This window comes from Phalacrocorax carbo, chromosome 3 (assembly GCF_963921805.1).
Source record: "Phalacrocorax carbo chromosome 3, bPhaCar2.1, whole genome shotgun sequence".
Taxonomy (NCBI): domain Eukaryota; kingdom Metazoa; phylum Chordata; class Aves; order Suliformes; family Phalacrocoracidae; genus Phalacrocorax; species Phalacrocorax carbo.
Window position 1 is genome coordinate 113630066 of NC_087515.1, and position 14923 is coordinate 113644988.

A 14923-nucleotide genomic window follows, 5' to 3' on the forward strand; every position below is an offset into this window, starting at 1 on the left:
TGGGGCCGGACTCTTTTCAGTGGAGCCCAACGACAGGACAAGGGGCAATGGGCACAAGTTGGAACACAGGGAGTTGCAGTTAAATGTGACAAAAAGCTTATTTCCCATGAGGGTGCCAGAGCAGTGGCACAGGCTGCCCAGGGAGGCTGTGGAGTCTCCTTCCCTGGAGACATTCAAATCCCACCTGGACACATTCCTGTGCCCCCTGCTCTGGGTGTGCCTGCTCAAGCAGGGGGTTGGACGAGATGATCTCCAGAGGTCCCTTCCAACCCTACCATTCTGTGATTCTTTGTAAAGGGGCCTTACAAGAAAGATGGGGTCAGACTTCTTAGCAGGGCCTGCAGCGATAGGACAAGCGGTAATGGTTTTAAACTAAAGGAGGGTAGATTTAGACTGGATATAAGGAAAAAATTTTTCACAATGAGGGTGGTGAAATAGTGGAACAGGTTGCCCAGACAGGTTGTGGATGCCCCATCCCTGGACACATTCAAGGTCAGGTTGGACGGGGCTCTGAGCAACCTGATCTAGTGGACGATGTCCCTGCGTGTGGCAGGCAGGTTAGACTACATCATTTTGAAGGTCCCTTCCAAGCTGAACCCTTCTGTGATTCTGAAAGACTTCTGTCATCAGTACTGAAAAAGACGGTCTATAACAATAATCAGCTATTTCCTTAATAATTTGTAAATGGTATCCATCATTAAAAATACTTTTTTCTTTTACCAACTGTAAAATTAAACATTTGTTTTCTCTGGAACCTTCAAAATAGTTTTATCTGTTATAAACATACCCACCTCTCCATTAACAACCTAGAAGTGACTCTTTTTTTTCTCTAAACAGTCTTGACTCAATATAACACTACTGATGTAGTTGGTGTTGCTACCCTGATGTAAGAATATGAAATCAGAAAGCACTGAGTAAGTGTAAAGTCAAATTAGTATAATTTAATCCAGTCAGGTATCAAAGCAGGCTGCACTGGTATCAGTCCGCTTTGTGCCAGTGTAACATAACATACATATTAGAGATGGAGGAATAGTAACATGGCACTAAAAAGAATTTCCAAACAAGCACTGGCAGCTAAGACATCAAATTAGTCATTTTGGCATTTTGTACACTGATGGATTCCACTATTTTCAGAAGAAAACACGAGCCAGTATTCATCTTTAATACAAGCTTGTTTACACACAGAATCCTGTTGTTTCCTAAAACAGAGGGGAAGAAACAACAGATTAAAGCAACAGACTATAATACAAAAAATAGGTTTCAGTTACCTGATTTCAAACGTAGACAAGTACTAATAGGAACTGGCCTTTTACAAGCTTCTCTAAAAAAAAAAAACCAAAACCCTTCCAGTTTCTACAATTTCCGCTGTACACAGACTAGTAAGACGGTGTGCTATTACCCCGTCTATTTCTTACACAGGTGTGCTATTTCTTACACAGGTCTGAATGTAATAGAAGAAAAGAAAATTAGAATAAGAGTGTGAAATGAGTTCTTCTAAATTTATATTAATAGATTCTAGCAGAATTGATGTTCTCTGCAATTTTGAAAGTGGCTACAGTATTTGCACAGCAGTACTTGGAGCTTTGTTCTTGTCCCCATGCTCCCCTCAAAGTTCCATTACTGACATTGTGATAGGACACACGGATGATGGCGTGCAGTCAAGAAAGTAAACTGCATATTTTAATTAATAAACACACCATTCATTTGAAATCTAGTTCTTTGAGGAAAGGAGAGACACTGTGGATTTTTTTAGTTTGTTTTGGACAGGTTTAAGATTGTGGGTTGGGTGTTGGGTTTTTTTAGATGCCATAGCAGTAGTTACCATTGTGTTCTGCAAATCTGCCAGGATTAACTGGAAGGTGATTCATGTTAGTTTTAATCCAGTTTAGTTACTCAAGTCAATTCACAACACACCAGCACAAATATTTGTGTCACCATCAAGGTGGTGCCCCATGGAAGCAGGTGGAGCTACTTCTCTAACTGATAGTGAAACTATTTGTGGAGCTGTTAGCCATTTGTTTTTAAATGGATCCATATAACTAAGGGAGAAAGACCCAGGTTAAAAAGTTTGAGATCACTTAGGCTCAGTTTCCCATACTGAGAAATTTCTGCCTTCTTCAGATTTCTTGAACGTTTATTTTTCTAACATTAAAAGCTGCTTGCTTTCTCCCTCCAAAAGCGTACAATTTTATCAGTTCATTTACAGACTCCTGCAGGATAAGTACATTTTTGTTAAATATTGGTGGCTATCCTTAATGACTGAAGCCCTTAATAAAGGCAAAAATAAACATTACCTTTTTTTAAAAAAAATAAAATCTGGACTATTAGAGAATAACCCAGAAAACCTTATTTCAACTATCAAGATAATCATGTCTATTCCTCTTCTAAATGTGTTACTGCTAAGGCAGAAGAGTCAAGCTGGCTCTATTAATAATAATTTTTGCACATACCACTGAGAATGCATGTCTGTCCTCTGCTGTGCCCACCTTTTTAAACACAAAAAGGTCACCTTCTTTGTTATATCTTCCTTCCTTCAGAACATTGTAGATAACCTGAAAATAGCTAGGCTAGTTTTAATTACTGCTGTATTTACTTCCACATCGCAGACCAGAGTTGGCTGACCCAAGGGCCATACTTGCCTATTTAGTAAGCTTGTGTCTGCAAAATCTCTTCTCCTTTTGCTTCAAGAAGTCATTCAGAAATAGATACTGCATCCTACAGCATTTTAAAGTTTTCCTAATCCCTTGACTACTCATGGATCTTAAACGCATGATGACAGAGCTTATCTGAAAAGACAGAAAGACATTCTAAAGGTCTCTGTCTACATCTGATAGAGATCTTCACAAAGGAACCCACACCCTCAGGAACTTTGGTCTCAATCTGACAATTAAGTACCTTGTATCTTCAGAACCATAGGACTATTTCACTGTCTTTTCAAGATAAAGGTATTACAAGGAAAGACTCCTAGGTACTGTGAAACTTAAACGAGGTATAAAAGTTTTCTTCCACTAGATAATAGCTTTGCAAGGTAGCGGTATTATCTGCACACATTCGGACAATTAAATGTTGCCTTAATCACCATGTCATTAAACAGAAGCCATGCATACCTGCCTTTATGAGACGGTCACATTACAATTCTATCACAATTTGTTTACACACTGACATTAAAAATATCAGCCAGAATTATGGTAGCTAAAAGAAATTTTGAAATGGAAGAATATTTTTCAGTGTATTTAGCTTGTGTTTATTCCAACATGATCGGTTTCCCCTTTCTGTGCAAATTTGTCTTTGGGAAACAAAGAATAAAAACCCCCCATGATTGTGAAATAAAAATATAACAAGAAATTCAGAACTAAGTGAACACCCCAAGTTACATGGGAAAATAAAGCAAAATAGAAAACAGATTTCAAGTTCATCGTGGTTCCATAAGTTCAAAATAGTTTTCCTGTAGAAAACAACTTGATGTTTCCTACAATTACCTTAATCTTTGGCAACAAGTGATTCTGGTTGGCAAATACCATCTCACCTTTCCATGAGACCTGAGTATACCAATTCCCACAAGAGCTATCTGAATCAGTTGCTTCCTCCAGAAATCAGATTTTTTACATTTGAAGGAAAAAATCCTGTGCATCAAGATCACTAGGGTCAGAAGAGGTGTACGCACTTGGCTAAATGTTGCGGAGGAGAAGCAAATTTACAGATGTCTCTTGTAAGAGTACTGCAGCACACGTCCTACGCATATATACACAAGACCAGAGCACAGACCCATGAGCAAACTAGAAACAGGACAGCCACACCAGCATGGCACTGCCTCACAGCCAGCAAAGACTATTAAATAGATATCTACTACAGCAGCATTTAAATCTGGAGAAACAAAGTCCTTACATCACCAAAACAGTTTGTCAGCTTCACCATACATCATTCAGGTAAGAGCATGACCCTAATGTTTCAGGCCATTCCAGACAAACTTATGCCCCTAATTGACTTGGGTTTCTTATATTTTGTTAACTGTCCTTCAGGGAAAATCTGCATACAACTAGCTGTACGCACCTCACTGTCCACAGAAGTACAAACATACAAAAAATTTGTTGTGGAATAGGGCTACATCCATTTACTCACAAACCAGCATTTTCAGAAAGTGTATGTAGGTATAACACCAGATGATCAGAGTTGCATTGTTTTAGACGAAAAGACCTCTTGCTCTACTGAAAGAATGGTAGTACTGAATTTCACAATATTTCTTAGCTTGTTCTGTCACACTGTGTCTAATCTAGTAATTAAGTCAAAACCAGCAGAATAATCAGTAATTTGTGCTTAAAATGAACCTTGACAATGCTCAGGGTGAATGACAGTTTCCAAGACCACATCTGTAGCAGCAAGTGAAACAGCAGCACCTGAGCTCCAGCATGAGACCTCCATCGCCCATGCTGTAACCAGGGCATGCTTTTGGACAAACACAGGCTATGAACCTAATGCTAGGGACAGGGCAAGACCACGCCAGCTAGAGCACAGCAGGGCCCTGACGCTGTCTGGTGTACGGTTTCAGATGCAGACTTATGGACAACTAAGATATATTACTTTCATGACTATTTTGCATGCAAGCAAACACAAAGGAAAAAAAATGTTATGATCATCTCACAGTCTGTACGTACTTTCAGCATCAGTGACCATACAATATTACAGCATCAAACATGTTTGTTTCTTCCCCCCACCAGGACAACTAATCCAACAGTGACAAGATTTCATACATTAGAAAGTAAATCAAGACTTGATGACAGTAAAAATAATACTGATTCCGCAGTTCAGAAAATTACTCGGTGTATAAAACCAAGAACAATTCCCATGTGCCAAGAAAGCAGTCTGATCACATGGTAGCCTCTTCTGATATTTATGCTCTAGAAATTAAGCTTGAAATAAAAATGTAACTAAAAAGTTTTACCTAGGAATAAGATGTGTATAAGACTTTTCTTAAATCCTGCTTTCTACATACTACAAAAAGTCTAAACAGCTTATACATACTGCCATTCCTCTCCCCCTCCCTCCATTCAGCATCCATTTGATGTAACGTGTTGATAAACAGAAATAACTGCTTGGGTTTGATATAATGAAAAAGGACTTGGATTGTAAGTATACTGAAACTTAACCAATTTACATCTAAGTCTGAAAGACACACTGTGCATCTTTCCTCATAAATTTAGACAGTGTGATTTCAAAAATAAATACTGTATTACCAAACACACTTTCAGCAATAGTGTCTGACTGAAACATACCATACTGTATAGAAAACTTAAAATAAACTCTATAGTTCAGCTTAATGCTGTCTCTGCCTTTCTGATTCAGACAAATAAGGCCTGTGATAGAGTCATATAAAATAAATCTGTGACTTTTTAAAAATTAGCACTGTCATACTTTACAGAATTGGTTTTAAAGTTACATTCTCTGGTTTTAGTATGCTAAATTTTGGCAAAAATGTTTTGACAGGTAGAGAGGGGCAGTTGGGACTTCTGGCACTTGAGATACACTGCAGGGCACACGTGGGAAACAATACTGGTAGTTCTAAAAAAGTGAAGAGCACTGAAATAGTTTATTTTGACACTTAAATTGCCTTTCTTCAGAGGCAGCCAACCATTAAAATAGATGAGGTGATTCACACCTCATAGTGCTGCTGTTTAAGGCTTCTACATGTACCAGCCATTCTTTATCACACCATCCATATTCAGAGGTTTTCTTCATAATCCTAACAAATTATTTTCAAAACAGAGCATCAGCTGGATGTCTACAATTAAAAGGATTTGCCAGCACAGTATTTTTCAGGAGATGCAGCTTATATTAGTATATTTATTATTTCTTATATCTTTATCTTCTAATTCATGCTTAAAATATTCCCAAAACAGAACAAACACTACACACATACAAAACAGTGTTTCTGCTGCCTTATTTGCTGTTACATTCAGGTTTTTGCAACCAGAATTCTGATGACTGGGATTCTGCTGCTCCCCAACCTCAGTGGCACAAACACCACCGTTTCCCGAGTCAAGACAAACCCTTCAATTCTGGGGAGATGAACAGTGGGGGAAACCCATAGAGATGGGGATTAAAGAAATAAACTTTTAAAAAAATAATTAAAAAGTACATTTCACATAACTGAAGTAATTCGTTCATAGTAACATTGGACAGTGAACTTGACAGCAATTAAAAAAACAGGGCTTTATAAAACTTTGGAATTTAATATTAGGAATACATTTTTGTCTTGTAAACGCAGTTATTTTTAGCTTTCTCTACCAGATGTATAGCATAGTTCAGGTGCTTATAATAACCAGCATGAATGCAACTCTTAAGTTTAACAAAATTACTAACTACTTTGTACCCACAGAGAAAAAACTAAACATAGAATAATGTTGAAATTAATAGCAGTAGCTGCAATACAATAAACTGTCGGTGCCTCCCTGCCACATAAGTAATTCAAATTGTGTTCAGTCGCTTTTCGTATGAAAGAATAAGATTTTAAAATCCAGATTATACCCACTAAGGAAAGAGGCCATTGGATAGGCCAAGAATTAAAAATTATGGCTTAATGCCTAAGTGGGCAGACTTTTACTGTTGGAGGAAGAGGTCCTGAAATGTTCACTAACGGAAACAGATTGTGCATGCATGCAGCTGGCATTAGAAAGGTTTTCATTATTCAATAAACCAACAGCTTCCAACACAGTACTATTTCCTGTTCTTCTCCATTTTCTTGCACTATGAGAGGGAATAATTCCACTCCGAAGGTGAGAGACTTCATCATTATTGCATTACAAAAGTTTAAAAATTCCACAAAAAAAGCATTCAGAAGTCAAGTGTGGTTATAAAATTCCGTAAAAAGGAGCGGAAACAGTACTAAGTAACTCCATTACATCTTATATCTACTTACTACAGCTTGTTCCAAATAACTTTAGCTACACATATTAGAAACCTACCACAACATACACTCCCCTGTATACCAGATGGTGTTAAAAGTAATTTGCAAATAAAAACGTGTGTCCTATACATGCAACAAATGACAAAGCTTGTCTCCCTAATATTGCACTCAACATAACCAGTGCTAAACTGAAAATGGAGACCAGAACAAACCAGTTTCAGAAACTACAGGGAAGACCAGTTTAAAACTAGTTTTGGTATGAAGTAGAACATTTTCACAGCACAGGCAATCCAAATGATTGCATACCCCTCGACCTAAACTTGTGCTATTATAGTTTTAAGAGCATAATCTCTTCGAAGATATGTACATACATGCTACAGTGAATTTATCAATGCAGCACTCTGAACACTTTGAACAAAAGAAAATACAGAGGATCAACTTGTACAGTAGCAACTTACACAAGCAGACTGTTTTCCAAATTCACAGCTCATTCAGCAAAAAGTAATTTCTAAGAAACATCCAAAGGTATTTATCTATACCATAATAGGGTAAATCGACACTGTTGAGAGAGCAATGTTTGATATTTAATCAACAACTAAGCTAGAGACTTTGCACAACTATCTTTTTTTTCCTTCTAGTTATTTATTTATTTGGTAATACTAACAGTCAACATTATTTGTTTTGAGATTAAAAAGAACGAATAAAAAGAATATTTGGTAAAGATTAGCTTTTCTTCTTTTATCACTGTTCAAACCCTCTTTCATGTCTCTATGTGACCCCTTCTTCATTTCCTCCTGAAGATAAGTATTAAAAAAAAATTCTTGTGTTTGGATGAGTCACCCAAACCTTATCCTGCTTTATGCAGGATCCTGTTATTCTGTACTTTAAATACAGACTAATAAAATCAGTACCCATGACTTAGAACAGTCAAGAAGGCAACAAAGCAACCACTCAGTTATCTGAAGTTTCAAGGTTCAGAATTAAGCACTTTGACATGAAGTCTCCTCGTGATCACCCTTTTTATATCATGTAAATTCATTCTAAATATTAAATTCTTCTCCAGTACAGGTTTAAAACAAACAAACAAAAAAACCCCACCCTTCATCATCGCCATTTCATGTAGCTGGAAACAAAGAAACATTTGTCTGATGACATGCAGTGTCAGCACTAGATGAGCATTCAGACCCTCCTGCACACCATCCTTTTTATTTACCCCTCTGCCCGTACCATCTCAACGACACTGTCCTACTAGTAAAAATGAACGATGATATGACCATGGCATTGAAGTAACAATGCTGCACACTAACAACAAAACCCAACTGTTCCCATCTGGGCACATAGAAAACACAAAATATGTGATTGGTGACTGTTTGCAAAAGATTTAAGTCGTTCTACATAAACTAAAATTTAAAACATGCATAATGAAAATTTATTTGTATGTGACACCCAGATTGTTTTTTTTCTCATGTCTATCACCTTCCAGATGCTACAAAAACTGAAGCAGAGACTGAAGAGGAAGGATGTTTCACAAGCCAAGGGAGAAATTTACACCCATCTCTTCATGTGAAACAAACCAACTGAACTCCACGATATTTCACAGAAGGAAAAAAAGACTCCTCCCTCAGTAGTTGTAACCATAGCAGATGAACACAGAAAAAAAGAAAAAGCTACATCCACATCACATATGCAGCTGTTACGGATTCAGGCTATCCAACCTAGTGAAATCTGGACAAAAGTCACAGAATGACAGTCTTCCAAATACAGAGACCCTGCACATTAAGGGGTGGCCAAATGACCGTTTTAAGCATATGGTCATAAAACTTTGTTAGCAGGTATTTAATATAATGTCCCAAAATAAGGATGCAAGTGACACTTCACATGCACTGAGGAAGCTTAAACGGCGCTGGCTGTGAAGACGGACCACTGCTGGCAATACGGGATGTGTTTTGACATTTCGCTACTGTAGAGCGAGAGCTTCACGCGCAGTAGGTATGGCTTTGGAATGGAGCACTACATTCAACGTTCTGTTTACATAGTGAAATACTCATTAAAGTAAGTTTATTACTGGCAAAGGCTGCCAGTATAAACATGACAATGCTTCTTGCCATGTACCATGTACCAAGAAAAAAAAAAAAGAAAACATTTGGTGCTTTTCAGTATAACAGCTTAGAGCAACCTTGGACATAATATAGTGTATTCTGCCCCTCCCCCCCCAAAAAAACAACCCACAAACCATCCTTATGGTTTATAAAAACATACGTATTTTTAAAACTTTTAAATATTCTTTCATTATGTAAAACTACTACCAAGCTTCAATCATTTTCATCCTTAAAACCCAAGGTCAGGTCCTCTGCGGCAGTGATACAATTCCAGTCATATTTTGTAGATCAAACACTGGCAAGAAATCATCAACTGATAGCTGCAGAGACTGCTTACTGTGGTAGCATTTTTTTTTTCCTTTTTAAATTAGGCAGCTTTTTTTATGGATTACATTACTAGACAAACAGCCAAACACTTTGGCATTGCTCTGCCATTAGTTGAAAACTGAAAACGTACTTAAAAAACAGCAGCATTTTCACACATTCCCTAACTGACACTGAGGCTACTAATATTTGGAAAAGTGGAGTGTTCCTGAATTTTAATTCCATCACATATAAAGAGGAAAACTGTGCTAATTTGAGAGATTGGTTGTCTTGTTTTTCCTCTTAAATTGTTATAGAGGCTGAACAACTAAAGGATACTAATGACCCAAGCTGCAATCTGATCAATACAGGTGAAATACTGGGAGTGAACATTCATCTTGTGAATGCACACAGAAAATCTGCACGCATCTCATGTATGGCGGTAAAAGTATTGAAGCTGAGCAAATGGGCTTTTTTCCTCTCTTAAACTAAAAGTGAAAGGTTTTTAATCCTAGTGTGGATTAAAACAGAATATAAGAACACATAACGTTGTCAGAAAATAGAACTGTCCTTTTTCAGTCAACTATATTACTATATATAAATCCATCACACAGGAACAATGAACAAAAGATGATTCTGTTTCTTTAAAGCTCATCTTTTTCAACTCTGCAGTAGATGTTCTGAAATTACAGATCAAAAAAAACCAAAATTTATAGAAAAAGTCAGAAGGTAAGAGAGAAATCACAGCACAAGGACTATAACAAGAAAAAAATATTTCTTCAAGAACAGAGAATCATTTGGGCTTTCAACTACTTAGTGGGCAATGAATTTCGGATCAGATCCTGCTAACCGCTACATCTTCAGCTCTTCCCTGTGCTTGCTGGCTCAAATTAACACAACAGATTGTTCTCACCGATTCAAAATTACATGGCAATAAATTTAGGAAAATGAGACAACTTTCATTTTAAATATGAAATACTGAAAGCTCATAACGCCAGAATTCTGCAAAGGGATACATGTGTGTCAGCCACAATGACCCGGAGACCTGGCATTAACAGAGCTCAGCATAGTGATCTGCTAAATTAACACTTGGTATAAAGTTGGTATCTATCGGGTTGATGAGACTGCTATAGACAGATGCACCTATTGAAAGGATCAGAGCTGCAGCTATATCTGCAAGCCACTTTTCATTAGGAGCAAAATTCTAGGGTCTCAATGGCAAGGATCAACTTAGATGAACATCTATTCATGTTCAAACTAGTATAAACACAGTTCACCTGTCAGCTTTATTTTAACAAAGAAATAAATAGCAAATTTGATTTTGGGTTGGGGTTTTTTTTTTAAGTTTTAAGGTATGTATATTCCAAGGCACTTGAACACTCTCCTGCTAATAACATCTCCATTTCTTACTCCACCATAACCACGTTCCCAGTGTACCCCAGCACTGTGCTCACCATTTCACTGCTGCACTGCCTCATTTACAGTTCTAAGAACTCCTTTCAAAGGCTGACATGGTCACAGCAGAACAGGCAGAAGATACTAAACACTTCACATCTCCAGTGCAATGTCAAGGTTTAAGCTTAAGGCTAAAATCCCAAGGCTTGCACTGAACAAGACCAGGGGCGGACACCAGTTCCTTTCTCTAAGCAACTGCACTCAACTGCAGCTCAGCGAAAGGAGCAAGCAGACAACTGCACGGAGGAGGATGATAAGATTTATCAGAGCTGTTCGTCACCACCACAAAACTATAAAGTTGAGTTCAGCATGTGCTAAAGTGATACAATTACACACAGCAAGGAAGGAGGTCTGGATTAGTGTTACACAGCCTACATTGCTCTATCTGAACACGTTAGCTGTTCAGCTAACTCCTACCAATGCACCCTTAAATAACATGTATTTAATGCTATATGAAATAACTCAGTTAATACTGTAGATAGAGCATATATGCAAAAGCATAAATACACAAATGTATTTGAGAACTGTTAAGCTCTTCTTAAACGCAGCTATCAACTGGGAACTATTTGGTAGGAATGTATTTATAGAAGGGTTTCTTATAGATCACCCAAGGTCAAATACCATTGAGCACTATCATCAATGTGTACATGCAGTACACAAAAATGTCACTTCATTAAATTAATGGATGACACAAACTGGCAGAAGAACAAATAGTAAGAATACAGTAGTTTTACAAAGTGATCTGCACAATCTAGATGTAATGCACAAAACTGGGTTTCATATCCACTAGTGCAACATTACACGACCAAAAAAAGTAAGAGACCATATCATAGAAAGCTGTGACAATAAAAAAGTTATTTATCTTGGCACAGGCAACCTAACACAGGCTTTCAACATGACACAGTGAGAAAAAGAGCAGTCAATGGATGTCTAAAAGGGGTTGCAAAAACATACTTCCTTTTGCAGATGCCTTTGCTGAAACTATCACAGACCACTGTACACAGTTCTAGCACTCCCATTTTCATGTCTGTATCAGAGCAAAAACAGGAGAAACCCACCAAGTGCAGGCTACGCATTTAAACCGTGCTAATGAGTAGAAAGTTCTCTATGATGGTTTTTTATTTAGCAGAAAAAAGATGGTGATAACCACGTCACACATTTCAATTTCCATTTTTTAAAAATGTTGCCTTCATAACTAGCTACCAGGACAAACTAAACAGCAAGTTCTCCATCTCTTTAACACCTCTGAATTGAGGCTGCCTGTCTTTTTCAAAGACAAAGATAATCAAACACAAATTATTATGCTCAACACACGCATAAACGGACAAGTGTTAAGGCACACAATATAGCAAAAATCACATTAGAAAATCTAACAGCCTCTCTTGAGCCCCAGAGGGGCATGGGAGGAAAATAATCAATGTATTTGGATTCATAGATTCTCCTGCTGAAGAAATAGATGTATGTGGTCAGCCATCCTGTGGTCGGGAAGGTACACAAAGAAAGTCTCTTCATTTAGAGCCACTGAATAAATTATCTTGTGATAGGCAGTGGAATTGGTATCTAGAGAAAGACAGCTTATTACCTCAGCTTTTCACATCCTTCAAATTTGTACCATGTGTTGTAGATTAACAGTTACTTTTTTGCTTTTTACGGCTGCCCAAAAATAAAGCATGCACACAAAATGCAGAATAGCAGCTGTTTATGACTTTTCACAGTGTAAGGAAATGAATTCCATTTTGAATTCCATTCCACATTTTTAGTTTTGGTTATGTTATTTTTGGAGGATGAAATAGTGGCTAGTCTTTTTAAGATTTTTTCCCTGACTCTTAGTTTCTGTTGCTGTATTTCTACTTTTAACTGAAAACACATTTCCACTTATGATAATTTAGACTGAAAACGAGCTGTTTACTAAACAAGTAAATTTTGCAATTTGAATGATATTTTCACACTTAGACTGCCTAGAAGAATGCCAATACAAAAATCAGCGTCAAATAGCATAAACCAACAATGTCAAAGCCCAAAAGAAAAAGCTTTTGCAGGAAGTCTGTTGCAGATTTCCTAAATAAGAATAATAAATAAATAAATGAACCTGAAGTAGTTATTTCATATGTAGACACATTGAATGCAGAAACTAGGAAATTCGATTGATTTGCATTATATTCCACTTGCTACCAATTTTTTAAATAATACTTACAGAGAGAGTGCAGAGAGCAAAGTGATGGCCTTTACCATAAAAAACATGCATTTCCAAACCAGCTAACACTCTCCCATGGTTTGCTAATTCGTCCAATGTATTACACAAAGTGGTCTACATTGTAAGCATACAAAACAAAACAAAAAAATCAAGTGCTAAGCAGGACGGTCTCAATTTTGCAATTAGAATTTCTCTTCAGAACCATAAACAGTTTTTAGTGTATCTAATATCTGTCCAAGGCAGGGGAAGCAAGAGAATAAAAGAAACACACCGTTGAGTATAAAAGCAGAGAGTGTGAAGACGTCTACTAGGGTTAAGTATTAACCTGATGCATTTTTCAGAACGACTGTACTATTTTTAACTGCTCTTTTTTGGCCACAGGTCAAAGTTTTCCTAGCAAAATACCAAAGTGAAAATGCTGGGAGCGAGGCCCAGAGGCAGCTCTCTCTGCTCTGGCCTAGGCAAAAACTCATCTGAGTCCAGCTAGATATGTAGCACTGTTTCCCACTCCCCTTCATTGACTACTATGGGTGTCATTATGCCTCCGAACATCTATGAGAAAAATAATACAGCACTAAAGCCTCGAGAACATTTTTCAGATGTTATAGGAAATTCCTATATTCTCCACACAGCACAGGCATACATACTGTTCAGTCAGTTCCTGTATTTTTGGCCAAACAGAACTGAGTAATTTGAAAGTTAAAAAAAAAAAAAAAAAGACGACTCAGTGTAAATGCCTTGAGCAAGTCTTGGGAAGACTGGGATTTCTTCCCCCACACCCCCACCCCTTTTCTGTTCCTCATAACTGGGGCACATTGGAAATCTTGGGACAGACTGCAAATATAAGGTTTGAAGACCCTTAAGTTCTAATAATAATCAAGACTCCCTCTCACCGCCTTTCCAGGGTTTAGATGTTTTAAATGGGGAAATATAACTCCCTTCCCACTCCTTCCCGAGGGCATGGATTTCTTACTAAAGGAAATTATATTTCATACACTCACACAGAAAAGTACTATTTGAAATAGGAGACAGAAGAATCAATTTGCCCCAATGGAAAATAAACGTGACCCCACAGGAGACCCCCCCCCCCTCCCCGTTACATTTCTCCCTTAGGCGTGTCCTTTTCCTGAATTATTTCCACATCTCCCAGCAAACCCCAGCCTCTCCAGAGGAGGGTTGTGCAGGGGGGCTGCGGCCGGCTCCTGGGTGCCTGGCAGCGCACACAAAGGCAGGTACTTCGGGGACGGGCACGCCGTGATTATGAGGCGCGAAAGTAAACGCTGTAAACGACGCTGAGAGAGGGGGGGGGGGGGGGAAAAAGGCGCTTTCCTCCCCGGGTCGGATCCTTCCAGAGACATTTCTCACCTTCCCCCAAAACAAGCTGCGCCCACACGGAGGGCGCTTGCTCTCGGCTAGGCCCCCCCCCCCCCAAAAAAAAAACAGCCCCCGGGAAGAGGCTGCGCCGCCTTCGTCCTCCCCCGGGATGCGGGAGCCCTTTCCTCCCTCCCTCCCTCCCTCCCGCTGCCTCCCGCCCGCGGCGAGGGCAGCGCTCCCTTTGTTACCCCGCCGAGTGCAGCGCGGCCCGGCCCAGCCGCCCCCTCACCAGTAGGCTCTCCACGTTGACCGGCGAGCGCGGGTCGCGGATCATGGACTCCAACTTCCTCTGTCGCCCCTCCAGCATCCCCGCCGCCGGCTCCAGAGCCTCCGCCGTGACGGGAGCCGCCGACATCTTCACCGCCGGCTGCCGGCTCATCCTCCGGCCCGCCTGGCGGCGGCGGGAGGCCGCCCCCCGCTGCCGGGAAGGAGGGGAGGGAGCGGGTCGCCCGGCGGGCCGGCGCGGGGCCTAGCGCGGCGGAGCGGCCGGGGCAAGGGCGGGGGCCGTAGCGGGCCGGGCCTGGGCGGCGAGGCGGGAGCGGGGGGCAGCGCGCCGGCGGTGGCCGCCTGGCGGCCGACCGGGCATGAAGGGCGCGG

The 14923-nt window shown here is 39.5% G+C and overlaps 1 protein-coding gene across 3 annotated transcripts in view; it reads right to left on the reverse strand.

The window, feature by feature from the left end:
- The window catches only part of ROCK2 (Rho associated coiled-coil containing protein kinase 2), a 113847-nt gene extending 99142 nt beyond the window's left edge, over positions 1-14705 (reverse strand). For all 3 annotated transcript variants that reach the window (XM_064448040.1, XM_064448039.1, XM_064448041.1), the window contains exon 1: positions 14556-14705. In XM_064448040.1, the coding sequence (XP_064304110.1) occupies positions 14556-14705 (150 nt within the window). The remainder of the gene's footprint in view (positions 1-14555) is intronic.
- Between the last annotated feature and the right edge of the window lie 218 nt (positions 14706-14923).